Source organism: Synchiropus splendidus, chromosome 14, assembly GCF_027744825.2.
Source record: "Synchiropus splendidus isolate RoL2022-P1 chromosome 14, RoL_Sspl_1.0, whole genome shotgun sequence".
NCBI classification, from domain to species: domain Eukaryota; kingdom Metazoa; phylum Chordata; class Actinopteri; order Syngnathiformes; family Callionymidae; genus Synchiropus; species Synchiropus splendidus.
This window is the reverse complement of record NC_071347.1, coordinates 4,023,015-4,046,182: the sequence shown is the minus strand read 5'-3', so window position 1 is coordinate 4,046,182 and position 23,168 is coordinate 4,023,015. Positions and strand designations below refer to the sequence as shown.

The 23,168-nt window shown below is 42.4% G+C and overlaps 1 protein-coding gene across 1 annotated transcript; it reads right to left on the bottom strand.

The window, feature by feature from the left end:
- Positions 1 to 13,338: 13,338 nt before the first annotated feature.
- On the bottom strand, positions 13,339 to 22,280 carry tes (testis derived transcript (3 LIM domains)). The gene is made up of 7 exons (XM_053885532.1): positions 22,115 to 22,280; positions 19,728 to 19,813; positions 17,066 to 17,639; positions 16,198 to 16,599; positions 14,360 to 14,575; positions 14,122 to 14,280; positions 13,339 to 13,963 (listed from the first exon to the last, which is right to left on the bottom strand). Exons 1-7 carry the CDS (start codon positions 22,139 to 22,141, stop codon positions 13,772 to 13,774), a joined length of 1,656 nt encoding a protein of 551 aa, XP_053741507.1. The 5' UTR covers positions 22,142 to 22,280; the 3' UTR covers positions 13,339 to 13,771.
- Positions 22,281 to 23,168: the final 888 nt, after the last annotated feature.

Genomic DNA, 23,168 nt, shown 5'->3' with positions numbered 1-23,168 from the left:
CAGTGTTTCCCTTTCCTGGTCATTGCTCCTCTAGTTCCTGAGACTCGGACTCTTCTTGTTCCCCGTGGTAACTCCTGGTTCTCGTGACTTTCGGTCTCTTGTTCTGTGAGCTAGTTTGTTTTTTTTTTATTACTTTGTCTGTAACCCTGGTGCCCTGAGTTTAGTGTTTTGTTTCTCCCAGTTTCCATGCGTTTCCAGTTCTCTTTTGTAGTTTTTTCTCGGTTCATTTGTACATTCAGCTTTAGTTAGTTTTCTCCCGGTTCGGTGACGCCTTCAGTTGTGATTCTGTTGTTTTTATTATTAAATATTATTTCTAACTTGCTCCTGCCTGGCTGTAACTTTCACCACTTGCACTTGGGTCCAGTTCCACGTTCCCAACACGTGACATTTGCTCCCTCGTTCCCTTTGACTCGTGACAATTTGGATATTGAATGGTATTTAGCATGAGGTTTGACAAGTGGCTATTATTTATTTCTTCATCTTAACAGCTGTATTTTTTGTGAGTTTAACTTTGCCCTATGGGATTTTATTATGTACAACTCACAACTTTATCAATTTTAAACATATTGAAAATCCTAAAATGAGTTTAGCAGTTGATTGTTTTTTACCACACAAGAAGCAACCGTCAACTTGGGAGAAAACAAGGCTGACAGCTTGATCATGACATGCAATTTTAAGAGTCAAATGTTGGAAATAGACCCTAGACTAGACACACACATATTGGCGATTAAAAGTTATATCAACAACTAAATCCGTTTTCTGAATGGAGTGTGTTAAAAACTACGAATGTGTGACTCATAAATGATGAACTCCCATAGCATGTATCCACTAAAATAGATGAGCAAAAATAAAGCTGTCAGGGCATGGAAATAAATAACATTGACATGGATTGTTTTTGTTGTATTTGACACACTATATTCAGCTAAACTTACAAATACGCTTACTTGATGAGCGTCACAAATGTGAGCCAAGGCGGGAGATCAGGCAGCGACAGTGCTGCGAAACCGAGACACAACAATCGCATGGAAAATAGCAGCAGCTGTACAGCCAAGTGAAAACAAAAATACGGTCACAACATTGTGTTGTCTGACAAGGCCATTTTCCATTCCGAATAAAATAAATCATCGAGGTCGACTGACAAACTTCATAAAATGGGAAATATCATGGGGACAATTACTTCCAGTGGATGGCTGAACAGAAGCCACACTCCTGCCAAATATAATCATGGATAGGAAACACCCCCAGGTGATGTGAACGCTCAAGAATAACTTCTGTGTCTTGTCATTGCTGTGAAAAAAACCAAAAAAAATTAAAAATAAAGCCAACATGAGCAAACTCAGTAATTCAACATCCAGTGCAACTTACAGATGGGAGGAATGGAAGGAGGAAGAAATAGAAGGTCAGATTGATGAGGTTGGCTGTGGTATGTAAGTGTGTAGCATACAGGGGAGCAAGTGTCCGAGAAGAGCCGAGAGTCTTACTGGGGGATCTTTTCATTCAGCTGGCAAGGACTGCTGTTACAGCATAATCCACAAGTGCAATGAGTGAGAGAGTGGGAGTAACTCAAGTATGTACAACGCGTTACAGACCATAGTATGAGAAAATGGCAGGGTTGATAGTACAGAAATAACAGAAACAGAATTTGTGGAGCCAAGCGAAACACTGACCCACCAGTCGGATCTATGATATGGGACCAAACTCCAAAGGGTCCTGAACAGAGTTTGGAAATATCTGTGGTTCTCAGAGGACGTCCCTCCCTGCACTATGACTGACAAATCTGTCAGTCTGCCAGTTTGACAAGCCGAGCAACATTTGCCACGGTGTTTTCGTTCCTAGAAACCAAACAAGCATCCATCTGTTTGTTCATGTTATTGTCCCTGTTACTGGACCCTGCTCATTCTCTTCTCTTTAAATGATGAATTGAATTGCAGCTCCTATGACCGATTACGGATATTTGCCTTGATTTATTGACCTTCATCAAATATAAAATGGGACTTACATCAAGCCACTTAGCTGTAGTGTCATGAGAATCCTTTGTCTGACTGTGGGAACATTTGAGATGTTGCACACTGTTGCTTTGGCAATATTTTTGTCAGGCAGTTACCAGCTCACCATTCTACACTGGAGTGTTTGTAATGGTGATACAAATGTGTAACATGGACATTATGGTCTGTGGAACATGCACACGAGGCCCACTTCGGCTAAATGACTTTAATGGGGTCCAATCATGGCGTTAGCGCCCCACTCTGACATGTGTTGGCCCATGACATTGTGGAAAGTGTGCCGGTCGACTCAATAGTCGTCTGTGTCCACGGACTCCGGGGGGTTAAAACAGGCCACAGAGAGCAGCCTGTCTGGTCGAGAAACACATGACCCAGTCAGAGCAAGAGTCCGTCACAGCCGACTGATCCGGGCCCACAGATCAACATGTGGAGTCATTTGTCCAGATGATGGTAATCTGTTTGGAAATGGCTTTTTTTAGAAAAGGCTTCAGCAAATAAGTCACATATAGACTCACAACAGCACAAGTCTATTTCATGTTGCTATTTAAGATGCAAGTCTTGGTCTCGGTCTTCTTTTATTCACTCATAGTAAGACTGGCCACTGCACAAACTGCTCGCTGCAAACAAAATATAAACAAAGACTTATGGTTCTGTATTGAAGCGAACATGCATGTCATATTTAGGGGACATATCTGTTAGCGGAAGGAGGTAAGGGATGAAAGGATTGGCCACAGGACAGAGCCCTGGGGTGCAACTTTATATAACTGTGTTGAGATATCACAAAAAAACAGAGAGGGAAGGGATGGCGGAATGAGACAGGCAAACTACCCTGACCCAAAACAAAACTGAATCATGAGAATCCCGCCTTCATACCAGGTCTTTTTACTTTTAGAAAAAAATGTACTTAAGGTACAAAGTATCTGCATTAATCTCAAAAGACAGTAACACTGCTTTGACTGGACACAATTGCAATGTGAAACGTTTCGATTGCCATTGTCCTCTGGGACAGCAGGTATGGCAACCATAAAGTGAAATATAGCAGTACAACCATGAGCGAAAATGTTAGCTCTGTTATGTTAAGACCTCTGGCTTACAGGATTTATGTATGGTGAGGAGAAAAGAACCTTTGCGAAATAAGTCATCTCAATTTTGAGATTTGCATCAAACTTAAGATTGAGGAATACCCAGACTTCCCTATAGGGATGCGCTTGAACTTGGACACTGAATATATTCAGCCAAATAATGAAATAAAATAAATAAATAGCAATAGTGGCATGTGACTTCAAGTCGATGCAACGTGACAGATTGTGTTTTTCAAATACTAAGCTGTGCTACGGAGGTCAAACGGGCTCAGACCACTGTCTAATACCTGGCCCTAACTACACACAGCTATTGTAGGAATCTGGCAATGCAATCCACCACTTCAGCGGAGATGGCGCTGACTCCCTGGCTCACTTCCCAGAAAAAGGAGTCGTTCTCGTCAAAATTATTTGGACTTTTCAACCCATGTCTCACACGTTTCCTCTTGTGTTTGTTTGTTGTCCATGCAGTCATGTATCAAGTGCAGCCTGCTCTGACTGTCGTCATGGTGACCGTCATCGCAAAAGCAAGCACCGCAGTTGTTCCAGGTTATTCCATTGCCATAGCCCTAAACACTATGCTTTGAGGTCTAAGGTTGAGGGTTAAGATTAAGGATAGAGGGATGAATTGGAATTCACCTCAACAAACAGTAGCTTCTGAGAACTGATAATATAGATAAGTGATTCTTAACCATAGGGCTGGGACCCATGTTTGGGCCATGAGCGCCTCCTAGAGGGATGCTAAAAGTTTTTTGTTTTACACCTTTGGGCTGTGAGGACCGTGAGACGCTGAGTTTTAATACATTAGATAGTTAACAACTATGGAGAAGTTCTTGAAAAGAAAAAAAAAAGATTAAGAAAGTGATGCTGCCCACTGCTAAACACTGATCATGAAAGCGCCTGATGAAGCAGTTTTGAAATGGCGATACTTTTATTTACGCTTCACTTACATCTTCTTAGGAGTATCAATAATATATATTTATTTATTTTATGATATTTAGACATGGATTTATTATATTTCTTTTATTCAGAATTGTATTCATTTTTTCCAATTTTCTCAACAGTTTGCATCAGCATCATATTTTTTTCTATTTTCCTTTAATAAATTTGATGAATATGACTTGCACCTTGTTCTGCTGCTGGTTGGACTTTTCTATGACAAAGACATATCTTTGTGATGACATGGTTTCATGCTATTACACAAGGTTTTGGTTTGTTTATGTGTAAGTAGATTAAATATGTTTATTGATCACAAATGTTCTGGGAAAGGTGGGCCCCACGATTAAAAAGATAAGAACACCTGATATAGATGATCCATATACTAACCCTATTAAAGCATGTTTCATCCTCTGTTTTAGATGAACAGTGTGTTCCCAAAGGGTCAGACAAAGAGTTGCTCAACTAATTGTCCATGTCCTCTCAGCAGCGGTGTGGAATTATTCAGCAGAAAACAGTCAAATGTAGAGACACGTTCTGCTCTGCCCATCAAGCCTGAATGTGTCTGATGATTACTTAACTCATCAGGAACGAAGGCCGGGAAGTTGCCAAAGCAAAGTTTTTCCTCCGCCTCTGCATCAGCAGAAAACATCATACAAGACACCGGCTGAGAGAGGAAGGCAGTACAGTTGGCTTTCTCAGGATTAGACCTCACTTTACCTCATGACTCTTAATAACTTTTCTGACCTGGTATCAGCAAAGTGTGTGTTTGCCATGGTGTCCACAGACACCATTGCTTCTGCCCTGAAGTATGAGAGCAATGCAAGAGGAAACCAGACATTTGCATCCGCGGAGAGTGCAGAGCCGGTTGTTCCAGACGGCTACAGCTCACCAGGTAGATGCACATTCTGTTGAGATGCTAAAGCGCAGTTAAAGTAAACAAAGTGAATATTTCACATTATTATGGTTCAGCAGATACACAGCTGTGCGAGGAACACGGAAGGAATGCAAGAGAGCATGGTTTATAACTACGCCAAGTATAGTCCAGGTTACAAGACGCAGATAGAGAACTATACAAATAGATTCAGGTTTAAACTGTTGTTTCACCTGACATGAAAATAAAGATAAATAATAATATTACGATAACCATCACTGCTGGAGGTATTCATAGTCATTATCCATTATTATACTATCAAAACTGATTTCCCATCATCCGACTTGCTGAGTGGTGAGAGACTGACAAATTCCTTCAGCATGTGTGGGCCTGTGTCCCAAAAAAAAAGCCTCAGAGAATGATTTCGGCGCCACCTACGACAGATACGGGATAGTGCCAGAAGATGTCAGGGTGAAAGTCAGGTCAGGGCAGGCCCATAATCTTCTCATTTGTTGATGGAATTTGTCAAAGTGGAGGAAGGAGGTCAGTCATCTCAAGCCTTGGCCAGTAGTGAATCTCAGTTGAATCTGAGAGTGGCATCCTCCCTGCATGCCAAGCTTTTCTGCTGGCTTGGACTCATTGAGTCAGACGACACCAGGACACAAAACTTGAGAAAGCACTCAATAGCCTGATATTTATTCAATGAGGTGCAGTCGAATAGAACTTTGACTTCCATCTGAGGTCCACACACAGCTGCCAGTCGCGCTGAGGCAGGTTTGCCTGATGGTGTGTTCTGATGTGTTGGAGACCGCTCACCTTCCCCGACAAAGGTGATGTTATGACTTGCTGTACGAGAGTCCAGATCATTTCAGCTATAACCTTTAAGGCAGTGCTTCTCAATTATTTTCTGTTGCGCCCCCCAGGATGAAGTAGACGTTTCACACCCCCTAACTCTCTAATGTATCATTAGTCTATAAATTTATTATATGTACACCTCTGGATAACATTGTATCCCTATTCACATTAAAGTAAAGAAAGAAATGAAGTAATATAGATCAACTTATTTGAGACGGACTGCTTTAAGACATTGATGAACGTGAACCCAAATGCAGAACAGCGAAAGGCAAGCAAAATCAAAGGAACATTCACTTGAGGTGGTGTCCAAGGGCTGGCGTGGTTTCAACTAAGAGAAGGTCAGATAGAGACCAGAGCGGTGATCTGAAGAGAACAGAAGACAGAAGAAAGGTTCAGAGGCCAGGATGTTGTGGGGGTTCCAAAAGAGCAGTGAAGGGTGATTCAAAACATGAAGTTCAGAGGTTCAGCGATCAGGACGGGAGCAAGAATCAGGTCCGGTTATAAGAAGATGTATCTCATTGACAGTCCAGATTTTGAACTAGCCATTCTTATGGGGACATCCCTTCAGAGCCATTTAAATCTTAAACAAACAAAAAAAAAAGTTGAATCGGCACCAGTAGTTTAAGTATATACCCCCCGCCGACATCAAGAATTGAGCTCTGTCATCCCAACCGGCGAATAAAGCATGGAACCAGCAAGGTATAGAAGAAGTTGACAGAAAAAAAGATTGACTCAGATCATACGACTTTATTTATATGGCACGTACTGTATACTGAGGGAAGAGAACACGGAGGAAGAACACAGACTGAAGCGTTGGTTCTCTTTTGTGCCAGTGTACAAACTGTAATGAGTGAACACAAGTTTGATGTGTTGAAGTAGTTGCCTCTACCAGTTGCCCTGTGCAGGATTGTGGTATGCGCTACTCCTTGTGGAGACCTTTTGCTTTTGTGGTGACCATTTGCCCCAGTGTTGCTTTGCCGGACCCCACAAGGTTAAGCCTCTATCTGAGGACTAAAACATCAAAATAACTGGGTTATAATTGAGTGCAAGTTTGGTTAGGTGTCATGGTTGTGATTCCTTATTTGTTTTGGATGGTTGGGTTTAGGGTGAGAGGCTGGGAAAAGCACTATGGCAATGAGAGGTTCCTACAGAGAGAGGAATGCAAACGTGTGTGAGAGACAGTGCAGAAAGACAGTTGTGATAGAAGATGTTGCACTTGTACAAACCAAAGTGTGCATCAACAGTGCTACGGATATTAAATGTTTACTCTTTGTCTAGCAAAAACAGGTAGCAGACATTAGCTCATGCATTAGCATCACAGCTAATCCATGTGGCGGGCTATATATACAGTGTACTAAATACAATAAATTGGCTATGACATTCACTTGCTTGTCCACCATCCAAAAATGTCATCACGGAAAATATGAAGAAATATAAATGATGGCAAAAAATTCTATGCAGTGTTGCTTTAAAGAGCATATTCATTTTCATATTCGATGATTCATTCACGACTGGAATCACCAGGGAAGACCCTTTCAAATCACCAACTCCACACACGTTTTTCATTCTCAAACAAAAAGTCGCCAGCCAGTACGAAAAAGATCTGATTTTTATGACCATAAAAGGCAGACTTGCATTCCTGTCTCAGACATTTACGGGCTCTTGAACTCTGTCCTCACTGTTTGCCAAAACTCTGGGGAGGAACTCTTATCTGGCTGCGGCACAGGAGCCTCACATATACATACATATATATATATATGTACTTTTTTTTATGCACTCTGAGATTTGTGAAAAAGGGAGAGCATGTACACTGAAAAGGTTAATGGGAGTTCTCAATGAAAAGTCTCCTACTTATCTTGGCTTTGCATGAGTGATAGCATGAGCTTAGCGGAATGATATGTTTATCACTCGAAAACATAACAGTGCTTATTCTGCCAAGTTTAGGCTTTTATAGAATATTTTACTTGTGAACTTTGACATGCACTTGAGCTACAACCATTTCCTCGTCTGTCACTCTGTGTGACAGTTGACCAGAGTCACATTCAGTCACCCTACAGATGAACACAAAACCCTCTTCAGTGTGATGCGTACATGCTGCCGTTCAAGTCGAAGAGCCTCTTCTCTGTGCCTGGATGACTTTTCCACTGAGCTGTTCTGCTCTGCCTGGCACAGCGGTGGAATCTCCTCATTAAAAGCAGATGTGAAAACAGACATATGTAGTTGGTTTTCATGCACACAGAAGGATGGGGTTCATGATATCTAACGCATATCGTCCACGCTCAGGCAGGTGCTGATTTAAAGGTTGCATCTGGGCTTCACACTGGAGGAGAGAGATTCTCAATATAAAACTAATCGCTCAGCCATTCACTCTGCACAAACCAGGAGAGAAAAGAACTGAAATCAATTGAAGAATGAAACAAGAATCGCAGTGCACAAATCCTGATGGGCAAAGTTCTCGCTGGCGCTCACACGCTCATACAACTGAAAGGCCCAGCTTTTCAGGAACAGAGAGTTTGAGATGTCGATGCCACTCTTGATATAATCTGTATGAAATAACTATATCTAATCTATGAGCGGTTTTACAAGCCTCAGCCTTGATATTTGACATTCAAGCATCAGACATTCAGTATCTGAAAGAGACTCAGGTAGTGTTATCAAATTTACAAAAAAGAGAGATGTAAACTGATGACAAAAACTGGACAGCTGATGAATTTTATTATGCGGTAATAAAATCAATATATTCAAATTAAATAAGCGTAAAGCTTCTGTCGCAGCACCGACTGAACAGGTCCTCATCCAAGGCAGAAATCTCACATGAGTGCAGACCAGGTGGAAACATCACAACCACACAACAAAATCAAACTCAAAAAGTCGGGACCAGCTGTTGAGACACCTGAAAAGTAATCCACGATGCACGATAAATGTTCTGCATCTGAGCAGGAGTATGTTCTAAACACAAGGTTTAGAGTTGTTTGTGAAAATGAACAAACTTATATAGAAGTATTCTGCCAGACAGAATGGCTGGGAGTGATACATTTCACCACCATTGAATGACTCAGCTCTATTGTGACAGTACAACATGAACTCAGGTAAAAGTCAGTTAAAAGATGAACGACTAGTTGTGTTTGTTGTCAGTTTATGTTTTGACAATGGTGTGAAGATGACTTGCTGAATTGTTGGAGTAATTTACAACAGAATAACCAGGACAAATTAAAAGATTTTTCATGATAATATTTGAGTCTCATTTTTTCAAGTCTCATTTTTTTAAGGATTTCCACAAACGTCTTCCGTCACTGTGTCGCTGTGAAATTCTCAGCACTGCTCAGTATTTCTTGTACTGCTAAAATCCTAAATAAATAGTTCAGTTCATTCAAAACATTACTTTAGGGTGCTACACTGTATTTGTCTCAGAAAACTAGATCTTTTCCTTCATCGTGGACACCCGCTCTGTCTAAAACATGGACTACAAAAAAAAACAAAACATTTGATTTACGTACCTGGGTAATGCACATATAGGCTATGAAGCAGACGAGCATGTGCCCTCACTTTTCTGTTACACTTTATTTCCACCCTAGAAGAAGGAAGAGTGCGGTAGACAATAGCTGGAAAAGGAAACTTGTAATGAAGAGTTTGGCTGGTGTTTTATTATACAGTTGAGTTTGGTGGTGTTGGAGGAAATCATTTGCACATGCGACGAGACAAACATACAAATATAGCCTCTCGGCAGGTGGTGCTGCATTTATACTTTGTTATACCAGTGACTCCCTCGAGTCAGCTGGAACACCTTTTTCCACCAGCCTCCTCTTCCATGGTGAATGCATTAGAACCTTTTAGTAACTAAGTTGAAAGCCAAGGAACATCCAAAGAAATGCGAGTGAGTTTATGGAAAAAGACAACCACACATTAGAGGTTTCACAAATACTCTCAACTATGAAGATAACATGTTTAAGCAGGGGCATCACTAGGTCTCAGGTCTGTAAAGGAAGTTGAGCTCCCTGTTTTTGTCCTAAAAACTGTAAAGAAAAATCTACAAGCTTTCTCTGGATGACATATTGGAACTTTTTGCTGCTGCCACTGGATGAACTTTGAGATGCGTCTGCCAGCAACTGGCTGACAGGAACTTCACTTGTTCCATGTACGCTCTGAGATGTGAGAGGCAAGGGAGCCCGGATGATTGACAGCCAAGAAAAGAAAGTTTTGGCTGGGACCTGTAAAAATGTTTGTTTGTGACAGATATATTTCCATCCTAACTGTTTTATTTACCTTATGTGGCAGCAATGAGCTCTATCAGACAGCAGGTGGCAGTAGCACAATGGAGCTAATACGACACACCGAAGCATGAAGAGAGAGCCATGGGTTTGATATCATGTCGGTCCACCTTTTGCAGCTATTCCAGCTTCAACTCTTCTCGGTAGGCTGTCCACAAGGTTGAGGGGTGTGTTTATAGGAATGTTTTATCATTCTTCCAAAAGCGCGTTGGTGAGGTCACACACTGATGTTCTATCGTGTTCAGGTCAGGACTGTGTGCAGATCAGTCAAGTTCATCCACACCATACTCTGTCATCCATGTCTTTATGCACCTTGCTTTGTGCACTGGGCCAGAGTTATGTGGGAAGAGGAAGGGCCCCGCTCCAAACTGTTCCCACGAGGTTGGGAGCATGGAATTGTCCAAAATGTATTGGTATCCTGAAGCATTCAAAGTTCCGTTCACTGGAACTAAGGGCCCAAGCCCAACTCCTGAGAAACGACCCCACACCATCACTCCTCCTCCACTGAATTTCACACTTGGCACAGTGCAGTCTGAAATGTACCGTTCTCCTGGCAACCTCCGAACCCAGACTCGTCCATCAGACCAGCCAAATGGAAAAGCATCACCACTGCTCTATGGTCCAGTGGCGGCCTGCTTTACACCACTGCATGATTGGATGCAGCAGCTCGGCCATGGAAGCCCATTCCATGAAGCTCTCTGCGTACTGTACCTGGGTTAATCTGAAGGCCACATGAAGTTTAGAGCACTGTACCAATTGACAGTGCAGAAAGTCGGTGACCTCTTTGCACTAAGCGCCTCACCATCCGCTGACCCCTCTCTGTCAGTTTACATGGCCGGCCACTTGGTGGCTGAGTTGCTGTTGTTCCCAAACTCTTCCATTTTCTAATAATAAAGTTGACTGTGGAATATTTAGGAAATTTCACAACTGAATTTGTTGCACAGGTGGCATCCCATGACAGTTCCACGCTGGAATTCACTGAGCTCCTGAGAGCAGCCCATTCTTTCACAAATGTTTGTCAAAACAGTCTGCAGGCCTAGGTGCTTGATTTGATACACCTGTGGCCAGGCCAAGTGATAAGGACACCTGATTGTGATCATTCGGATGGGTGAGCAAATGCTTTAGCAATATAATGTATGTCCATATATTTCAGTATGAGTCTTTCTGTTTACAAAGAGTCGAACCACCAAACTAACTTTAATGCACGGGTTAAAACCAGATAAATCTTCAATATGGAAAATATCTGGTTTCAAATACGGTCTGAAAATATTCCTTGACTAAGAGAAGTGAGTTTGAATTTGATGGGAAACAGACAGATGCTGCTGAGCCTGGCAAGCTTCACAGTAAAACATTGATCCTTGACAGGTGGATCAGAATGTGCCTTCATTCTCGAATATGGTTGGTTTTGTGCAGCCAAGATAAAAGCAAAGAGCTGGAGGCCACATGGCTTTAGATACAAACAGGTGTGCACAGGAATTTGGGGCTCACAACGGAATGGGTATATATTGCAGGGTCAAACGGGGCGAGTGGCATCTGTCGATAAAACAGTGATGAGGAATGTGAAGGAAAGAGGTTAAGCTCACTGTGTGAGACATGATCGCTCCTGCTGGCGTGAGCCAAAATAACATCAGTACAAATTAATCTGGTTCCCTCCCCTTCACATGGAATGTGTGTAATGAGTCATTAGCATTCATACCGGTCATGTCAAGATCTGTTCGATGCGCATTCTTGCGCATTTTTTGAGATTCTTGGACAGTGCACTGGAAGCTCCCCACCGTGACCTGACACCCCTGCCCTTCCCCTTTTGTACCCAACCCAATTCATGAGACAGACGCCGACAAGACATTATCTTTGCCTTCATTTTTGTGGTCGCTCCTAATTTCAACCCACAAGCCTGAACTTCTCAGTAACATCCGGTTGCTACGGCAACGGGAATGTTGACACAACGCTATGTCTGAGCACTCCTTGTTCCTCACACTTTAAGAGTGTCAGTTACTCTGCCTTTTAATTTAGCCCTCATCTCATGGTCGGGAAGTAGAGATGCAGAACTTCATCACACCTCGCCAACATCTTTGCGCCAACTGTGGAATTTCCCTTGTGCTTCTTCCAAGAGCAGCTGTGATAAAGGTTTCAGTGAGATTTATGATCTCAGGTTTGCGATGGAATGTGATTTAACTCAAATCTTTCTCAGCCAAGCAACAGGCGAGAAAGACGAATGTTAGTGTAGACTAACCTCTGTGACCCTTCAGACCTGAGAGATCCATCTGAAAAGACAGTTGGATTTACACTTCACCTTGAATTTACTGTAAGGTTATGTGTGATGTGGAGCTGACATCACACACCACAGTTGCAGTAATCTTTGGCTCATTCATCCAGAGTGATGGACAGAGTTTAGTGGAGGTGAGGAGTAGCGTGAAGGCATGGCTGGACCTGTTGGACATGACTGATCTGTGACACAAGAGTGGCAGCTAGAGTGTAGGAGTAGCTTTATAGGACAGGCCTGCCATGATGTATGCGTTACAGACAGTATCTCTGACTCAATGAGAAGAGGCAGAGAGTTAGGAGGGTCAGAGATGAAGATGATCAGGTTTGTCATTGGGGAGTGAGTCAGAAGGACAAGAAACATGGGCTACACGACAATATCAAAAAACATGACGCCAAAATCACATTTACTTCACTTTAGAGTCAACAGGGTGATGTCAAACTTGCTCACCTACATTTTCCATTTCACACAGTAACGCCCAATTTCCAGTCGCACCAGACACTCTCTGTTCCCCCGGGAAGGTCGGAATACTTAGAGCACATTGGACGCTCATCTGGCTGATACTCCTGGAGATCCTGCTGGTGATTGGGTCAAAATGAAAGAAGGGAAATAGCAGCGCAGCTCCAGGCTGACAGCCACTCCAGACAATGGTCTTCTCCTGAGATGGAGCTTCCTTGAATTGTGCAAAGTTTCCACACTGTGAACGAAAACACCAGAAACACCGATGTGGTTTTTCCATCATGGACGACCGGAAACTAAAATTATACAGACGATACGTCAGAGGAACGAGACCTGTAGACACTGCTTTGATCAATAGAAATCAAGTTTTTTTTTTTTACTTCCATCTCTAAAACTAGACAATATCTAACGGTTCGAATGACAGCACATAGATTAAAAATGTTCTCTAAAGCTCCTTTGCCCCATGTATTCTCCAGAGCGGGGTCCCCAAGCTTCAGTTGGATTATATTATTTGTACGGTAATGGCACTGGCATTTTACAAGGCAAGAAGCACAGAATATTTGACGAAAGCTACCACATAGACGATCCCTCCTCTGGAGCACTTGGCTTCTGCTCATTATTTGTTTAAAGGAAAGGTTTTAATTCACCAAAAACACAATACAAACTGGGGGTTCTCCTGAGACTAAGGACATATGTAGATGCCTTCATGCTTGCAGCAGCAATGCAAGAAAACAGCCGGTGATTCAACCAAGTTACAAAGAATTGTACTCTTTATTATTTCTGCGCAGCAAACCTTGATTCTCAGTAGTTCATTTAGAAAGAATGCACTATAAATCTCACATGAAGCTCCTTGATACAACAGCGTTCAGAAGTTAAAAGCCAAACATTGGTCGAGAGGATGGGCCCCAGAGACCCACCTCTTTATTATAATACAGTGTTTTAAGGTAACAACAGAAGTGCAGAGTCTAATGTAGACTTGAAATGAGCATCAGTAGAAGTGGTTCTTGCCCAAGTCCAGGTGCAGATGAGAAAGTCTAGCTGGTGAGTTTCTTCTTGCACTCGACAGAGCAGACGAGGAACCCCTTCAGCGCCATGAATCTCTGACCCACCAGACACTTGTCACAGCCGGAGCACTTGAAACAACTGGGCTCAGCATGCCAGTGGTAGTCACCGTACGAGACCCTCTGAGCTTCTGGATCTACTGGTTTCTGGCACGTGGCACATTTCTGAAAGTGTGAACAGGAGATGCACAGATGTCAGTAAATGCGTAAAAAAAGAAACTTGGAAAAAAACAACAACAGAATGATAAGAAAGACTAAGACGACTTAATTCTCAGAAAATCTGCTTCATTTCTTTAACAGGCTGCGAGAATGGTGTTCCTCACCACAGCATAGTTCTTCATGTAGCACGTCGTGCACACCGGCTTGTCCTTCTCCATCACATAGGTCTCCCCAGCCAGGATGCAGTCACAATCGAAGCAGCAGAAGTGCTTCAGATGCCAGTTCTGCCCCTCAGCCTGAGTGTACTCATTACTGAAGATCAGCTGTGGGCGAAAAACATGGCTCAAACTCAGTGGACACAAATGAAGCGACACCCGACTCTCCAGAAGAATCTTCCCGAACCTCATCGCAGCCAGCACAGCGAGGCTTCTCACTGTCGCCGTAGTGGCGGCCGCAGTAGAGCTTCCCTTTCTTCCAGAAGTAGATCATGTCGACCAGCAGCTCGCCACAAGTGCAGCACACGAAGCACGCCGGGTGCCACAGCTTGTCGTAGCCGGCTCGCTCGGCGTAAACTGCCGGATCGCCGAGTCTCATTGGCTGCTTGCAGTGATGACACGACTGGAAAGTGAGGCAGAGATGACAAACATCTTTTCAGTTCACCATGTGAGAAATTAGTTCAGAAACTTATCTTTCAAGACAAAATATATTAGTTTTGGAAGTCTGACAGTAAATGAAAATCTTAGGAACACAACTTTACAAGTTACTCAATTATTTTTAAGACAATGTTTTTGACTGCAGAAGTATATTTTATATATTGTTTTCCACCCTTCACTTATTCAACATAACATTTTGCATCTTGTACTTCATCCAATGAGTTTCACATTTTTAAGTCACATTTCATCAGTTGGTGAGAGCCATGCAAAATACACAGATCTATCCAACTACTTCATAAATCAACTCTGTGGAAACAGGTCTTTAAGTCACCTGAAAAGTGTAGCAGGTGAGACAACTACCTATTGTCAAATCTGGTGTTGCTTTTCTGTCATTGAAGTTAAAATTTCTACTTTAACTGTTGTATTTTCTAGATAGTTTCTGTTTCCTTGTCAGTGTTTCTCTGCTCTCCCAGACAATAAGAGTCAGTGGAACACATTGTTTGTGTTGCATTCATGTTCTAAATGAATTGAATTCCTGACCGTCTCACAGGGGCAATAAACCTGCCGTGCTGTTCCGGAGCTCCAAACAAAAATACTTTCTTCTAGCACAAAGACCGAGATTCCATCTCTTTGAGGGCATTCCCGCTTTCAACTGACAAATAGACCATTTGAACTTTGCGTCCTAAATCACAGACTTCCTGACTGGAAGAATTTGGCATGTTTCAAAAAACGAATCCCTTAAACTGCTGCAGTACCTGACGCTGGTAATTCATGTGACATTGACAATGGGAGGCGGTGATTTAAAAGCAAAGCTGCAAACATACAGGAAAAAACATCATGAAACTTGCTTGTTTTATGATGTTTTTTCCTGTATGTTTGCATGCGTGTAAGCCTGGATCACTTCCATTTGCCTTGAAAAGTCCCACTTTCTTAGTTATCATTAGAAAACTCAATATGTCATAAATAAGTCCAGACATAAATGTAGAAATGTATGCAAGAAATTAAAACGCTGTCAGACACCACCATCTAGTGGACAGTATATGACATCGCAACGTTTCTGCCGCTCTGAAACAAGAAGACGACAGAGGCGCAGATGCTCAGGTTTTCAAAGAGAATAACTGGGAAGGAAGAAAACCTACTGTTGCTTTGTGAAATGAATTTACAAAATAATAAAAAAAAATAGTTTAAACGCTAAAATCCATCAACCTCCACTGTCGTTTTGGGGAAAGAAATGATAAAAATGTCTAAAACGAGGTGATAAAAATGATGTCAAGAAGCTCTAGAATGTCAAGATGTCAAGAAGATGTTGCATTACCGTGTCTCTCTGAACCTATTTAATGGTTAAGAATTTAAATTACTAGTCTCTATTTAATTTACCTGCAGGATAATAAATGCTGATTTTTGCCAGTTTCAGTTGATTAAAGCATCTTTTCATAGTTTTGAAAATATACCACACTTTATGTTGCACGTAGAACTGAAAAGTTATATAGTTATATATTGATATGTCAGTAAACACATTTAATTCATGTATATGAAACAATTTTCCAGAAAAGGCTTATAATAACAAAAAAAAAAAAACATGCTTACGAAGGTTCGCTGTGGGCCTGTTCCAGGAAGCCCAGCGGCTCCAGTAGCGCCCACAGATCCACTGAAAGGAACAGATCCAGCACTTCCAGCCACAGCAACGGATCCAGCTCCAGCTTTACCACCACCAGGCCCAGCTTTTCCAGGTCCTCCAGCTGCAGCTGCCTGCACCTGAGCCATCTCCTCGGGAAGCAGGACATCTCCAATACCGAGCGCCTCGTCCTTGTACTTGCGGACATATTGCTGCATTTGCTTGACCTCGGCGGGGCTCAACTCGTGGCACTTGGACGGGTCCTGGTCGTGCTCTGGGAGCTGCCGGGCCATCTGTTGCCGTCGGTACGCAGCTCCTTCTGACCCTGCCACAGGACGCTTCTCTGGAGGAAGCAACTGGATGTAGCGCACTGCCTGCAGTGTAGAGGACAAAAGCATGACAAACTGTAAAATAAACAGAGATTATGCGAAGGTCGTGGGACAGATGAGGACCAACCAAGAGGAAACCAGACTAAACAAGGAAATTCAACTTTTTACTAATGGCACATTTCTAGATCTTAAATGAGAGTACATTTTCCATTTAAGGCAATAAAAAGGTACTTTAGAAAGTCATAAATCAGTAAGCCACAAGTTACTGGCCACATCTTAAATTAAGCATGAAAACAAAATTAGATAAACCAAACATTTAGAATCTGGGCTACGTTTAGACCCATATAGTGGACACTATAAATACTGCATCATGTTGAAACTCATCCTCATCCGTTGCAACTAACAAATGAAACACAGCATATGAGGTGGAAATTCACTGATTATGTTTTGTAGAACACACAAACAGAAGCTAATCGTTTTCTTTAATAAAATATTGAATGAAATTCCTCACCATGTGCTTGTTGGCCACCGGTGGTGCCCACTCATAGGTGACAGAATTCATAGGTACATCTTTGGGTACTGGGACTGCGCTGGCTGATGTGACGCTGACAGACATTGGCACTTTGTTGGCCTTGTAGGGTGATGCACTGGCTGCTACAGGCTGACTGAGGCTGCCACCTGGTGTCGCTCCAGCTGACCCATTTTGGCCACGGCCCAGTGTTGCTGCGGCAGTACCGGCAGCGGCAGTACCGGCAGGTTGACCCCCGGGACTCTGTGTCACACCTGCAGCACGAGCCTGACTGTTACCTACTGAGGCCCCAGGACGCTGCACAGCAGCAGTTCCAGCTGGAGGGGGGACAACGCTCGCAGTAGCACTGGCTGTAACTGCGTATGCAGTGGCTGGAGTGGGCAGGGTGATGGTCACCATGTTGCCCTGGTAACTGGGGATGCCATCTGTCTTCAACTTTGCGATGAGTCCAGTGTACTTCGTGTCTTCGAACAGCTTCCCCACCTTCTTGTTCTCCTCCGTGTTCATCTGAACATTGTGCTCTGTCAGTCCACATTTACAGTTCCTGCAAATCTTCCTTGAAAGGACAAGAAAAAGAAAATACACATAATGTTGTCTGTTCATGTCAATGAACACACCCTCATCAAAACACAAATGAGATCAATACTCTGAATTAATGCAAGATATTTTCACGACAAGAAATGTGGCCAAAATTGCAGGAGATAATGAGAATTTGAATGGCATTGTGGAATCTAGTCTTTTAGCCCTCAGCCCTTCCAGAACTAACTGACTGATCACCTTCTTCATGCACCTTTGATACATGAAAATCATTTATCCAACAGTTGTGAATAAAGATCCTTTATGACATTCTTCTTCACTTTCAGGCTTGATTTGCTGGATCACCACTCCTGCAACACGTCTGAACACAAGCACCTTGCTGTGTGTCTCCAGGTGTTGATACTTTATGGATCTGGCTGGTCATGTTCAAGCTTGACCCAGAATTTCAAGACTGCAGCAGAGTTGCACACCACACTGCAGCTATACAAAGCTATGGGCTCTCGTCACAGTCATTTTCACTCCACATTTTGATGCCCCCCTCATCCCAATTCCAAGTCCAAAATGTTTTTTGTTCATTTTCAGACGAAAGCTTGGTAGGATCAGTGGAGCAAATCCCAGCAGAGAACCTCCTTCCTGTGACGCATGAAGTGCACCGTGCCACAAGAGCAGCTGCTGTAGTTTTACACGTTCATCGTTCACCATCTTCTTCCCCTTCAGTGTCACATCATGTAGTTTGTATGATTCAGATTCTCAGCTGCCAAGTTCCTGGAACTCCTGGTGTAAACAGGCCTGTCACAGAATTACTGCTCATGGAAGCAGCAATCGTCTAGCAAACCCACAGACCTCCAACGTGGTGTCTGCGTGGTATAAAAGAAAGCACAGCAAGTGAGTGTCATTAGTGGACGCCACACTGAGCCGTTTCATCTGGAACTACTGCTCCAAATAAAAGCACAGAGACAAAACACAAAGAATCCCTGGGCACCGTGATGCCTGAGCTTTGTTTAGCAGTGTTTTCAACTGAAAACACGCCAACTTGGTGGTCCCCGTCTAATTCCTGGCATCTTATCGGTGTCCCAGAATCCAACCTGGAACATTTTTCCCAGTCTATTATCCTCACAAAAGTTAAGTCCCGTAGATTCTGATTTTTCCAAGGACTCTTCCACATGAAGAGTGGCTCTACTCTGGAACAGCATGTCCCCATAAATCCACCACCTCCTGCTGTTAGCTTATTCTTAATTAAACTAAGTGTTAGCAGCACGTCTGAAAGCATGAAGAAAGGCTTTCTTTCCCTTCCTGTCAGAATAACAAATATTTACTTTAACACAGGTTTGTTCCCTAAAACATTTATGGGGTTGCAACCGCAGACTCAGTCGGCCCCAAGACACCTTAAGAATAACACAAGTCAGTGGATGGAACATGATACGATTAGCTAATGCTAACTGCAGCATCACTTTTAATTCCATTTATTAAGGAATAATAATAATAATAATAATAATAATAATAGAATTTTTTATGTGTTTATTCCTACCGTTCTTAATGTATAATTCTACTGACCTTGTATTTCCCAAGGGATTAATAAAGTTATATTCATCAACGCCTCAGTGTCGCTCATGCACAAATGATGGAACCAAAAAGTTGTCGTGCGGTGTTGACCAGCATCTTGCCTGCAAACATGCCCATCCTGAAACTACCCCAGTGTTTCTTGCACGTGGTTCTGTAGTTGCTGCCAAAATCTGCAGTTGTGGTAGATCACGTTTTGTCCCACGCTGTCCTGCTTCGCACAGGCACAAAGATGGTGACTCTGGCCTTCTTTAACCTTCTGTAGGTCCATGTTTGCTCCGATTATTGGTCAAAGCAGCACCTTTGTCTTGACGTCAAGATATTGTATCATGACATATTGCCCATCTCCTGGTGTGAATGATTCCGCATTGATTCACAAATGTCCAAATTCAGATTTTTAAACGTATCATAATAGGCACAACTGAAAGTCGGAAGTCACGAGTGCAGCGTGCTGTCACTATACGGCACGCACATAAACAAACATGGCTGACCAGGAGGACGCTATTTCTGCCATCCATCTCAGATCTCCTCCCATGTTCTGACTCACCTCCAGAAATGCAGCTCGAAGCCTTCACACTTGTCCTTGCATTTTAAACAGGCGGCTCCCGCTCCAAATTCGTGCCCGAGCGTCATCTGTGAACACACAAGCGAAACACAATGAGCTGAGCACACGTTCATACCGAGCAGCAGTGATGGGCTTTTGAAGTTTCATTGTGTCCTCATTTTCAGAGGCCACTAGATGCCACTTTCTGCTCTAAAGAACGAACCCTCTAGCTATCTATGTGGACGATACTTCTCTAGGCCACCACTGACAAAAGGTGATGCACCAAGTATAGACAATATTCTGGCCATAATGGCACAGAATTTTACTTTTTGTGTTGCGTGTCTTTTGAGGGGTTTGGGTAAAAAGAACACTTCAGCCACCAAGGTAGCAAAATTTTTTTTCCATGGCAATATTGGGCCGGTTTTTATGGTCAAGGGACCAGACGGGAGTCACAATGGACTTTTGTAGGTCACTTGTATTTCTGTGTATATGTTACTTCGTCTCTCATTTGCATCAAACTTTTGACTATGATAGAGTATTTTTTTACATAAGTTGTTAACATAAATCCTATAAATAGTACACATTTTCACAACTTTTCAAAAGAAAAATATTTATAAGTGAACCCACTCAGGCCGGGCCTGTTTTTGCTCAGCTGACATGTGGGACAAGTACTCAGGAATGAACGGCCACGAGTCACGACCTCAAGCCAAAGGGGTGCATTAACTGTGAACAACGGTCACTCACTCTGTGGTGACTCACTCCGCTGCTCACTCGCTTCACAGGAAGAGTGAGTCACGTTGAGTTATCCTTCACATGGCAGATGGTTTTGTTCTCGCCCAGCTGGACGGCTCCACATCAGACAGTACCGTCACTTTTAAGACTTCAGAGAGTTGCCGTCAAGTTCATATGGCAATCAGAAAATGGCCATTTAAGAACGGACCGATCTAACAAAATACATGACCCTTTCTCAGTAACTAAGCGGCAGAGTAGATGTGACATTAAGACAAGATAAGACTCAATAGATCCTCTTGTGTGGATATTTAATTGGACACCGAACATAGGTTTGTGCCTTGTTGTTAGACTCTTAAGATTGATTTCTCAATTTGTATTCAAACTATCTCAGTGTTTCATAAACTCTATATAATTGAGTCTTCACATTTGGATTGGCTGTATCTCACAGCAAACGTTCTTTTCTTTAAAAATAAATGTCACCCTTTTTTGCATTGGAATATTGCTTAGTTAACAATAACCAGTGTTTCTAACATTAGACTTGTTTTATTAAAGATGCACTGTGCAATAACACATCTCAAGTGTTTTTCATTTTATATTTCCAATATTCAAATACTTTTTACTGAACAAAGACATGCTCCTTCCTAGATGCACTTCAATTAGAAAGAAACGCACCTCTTTCTGTATAAAAATGAGCTGGCCACCCAAGTCTCAAAGTGTCAGTGACAATCTGTCATTATGTGACCCACACCCACTTGTGCTTCCCTAAAACAAAGCAAGGCTACAATTACAGCAAGCAAACACAGGCCATCGTTGGAACAGAATAATCTGCATCAGTGATCAAAGTGCCTGCATGGCCGTGTTCGTAATGCAGTGTGTCTGCGTTCTCCAGCTGTGCAGACAGCATTACTAAGACTAGATTACTTCAGTAAATCACAATCCTTGGCGCCATTAACCCAGTAAAGAGGGCACAGCCCAAAAGTGGGGGTAGACGACTTCAGCTCATTCAAACTTGGAATGAAATATTAAACAACATGTATGTTTTTTTTTCTGTAAGAAGTGATGGTCGAAGAGTGAAATCACTCATGAAGATGTTGAAATTTTGATGTAGAAAGACGACTAATCGTTGCTTCCTGTTGAGAAACCACTACTGTATGTTCTTCTACAGTTGTTATGGAAGTACCTGCCCTGCATGTCTGTGCAGTGATCGAAGGGAAGATGTGTCCGTGAAAGTGAGATGCAACCAAATCAACAGCACAACACACAAATAAGTTTCTGTCGATAATATACACCTTTCTCTGAACCACAAACAGGTCCAGAATAAATGAAATGTGCAGTAAGTTGACTAAAAAGCTTTAAAATCACTGCAGAACATTTCTGAACTCGAAATAAAAAATAAAACGTGATTTTTCTCAGTCATAACTAACAGAAAATACCGCTACAAACTGAAACTGTTTAGAGGACTACTTGCTAAGTTACTCGCACAACAAGAAGTTTGAACTCCTAAGTTTCCATTTCAACAGTCGGGACACACACATTTAAGCGACAGACTTTCGATCGAATGAAGTTTTCTCCGTGGTCGCCACCTGCACCGGGCGCACCTCGCCGGGGCGGATCCCACCGACCTGCCGGTCCATAAACAAGGAAATGGGTCATCTCACCTTCTTCACCTCCTTCTCTATCTCCATGTTTGTTTCTGTCACCGAAGAGATGTGGTGTGTATATAAAAGAATGGAAATGTCAATACGACCGTAGTGACGGAAGACAGCGAAGTGAAACCGGCTGGTTCACCCTTCGCTTTCTTCTACTGCTGCCGTCTGTTCATGACTAAACAGCCACATTGAGCCAGCTGAAGTGGCGTTTCCGGTGTACCGCTTCAAAATAAAGGTGTGTCGCTGGACACGGTTGCATTCGGATACGATTGAATATTTTTAAATTATCAGAGCATTAATTTCGTATATCGTGTGAACAGCCCAATTTCCAACTCAAAAGGTTATTTATTTATTCAGTTATTTGACTTGTGTTGAACATCAAAAGACAGGTTCAATATCTTGCATTTAAACGGTAGTTTTGATTTATTAATCGTCATCAATTTGTCTCAATTTGATACAACAAAAACTCGATAATATTCTTATATTGTTTTCACATCACCGGAAACAGATAGTGTTTCCTTATCAACTTGACGCCACTATTGCTCGGGATGTCCCGTTCTCCTTTTCTTCATGATAACGGGGGGAACTTCCATCTTGACGGACGAGCTGATGGGCCAATAGGAACTGAGTAAGGACTCTCAGCAGCCAGTCGGCTTGTGGGGGCTGGTCTTAGGCGTAACAAAGGAGTCCTCGCTTAATCCTGGCCAAAAGGATTCATCGCTCTTCTACGTACGGTCGAAAAATGACACGAACTAACCTTTCATTAATTCATCTTTATTTGCTTTTTGTGAAATGATTATTTATCCTTATGATAACCTATCTAACAAACACCAAGCATTTATACTTTTTTTTTTTTTTTAACAATGTCACTCCTTTATTTCAGCATAGTTGAAGACAATTAAAAACATTCTCCAAAAAGGTTGGCAAACTAAAAAATATAGATGTCGAATAAAGACAGGAAGAAAATGCAAATTTAATCTTACACGCACAAAATATGACTAAAGACCCACGTGAAATGAACTCAATATGACCTGCTCTTTCGTAAATGCACATTATGACATGT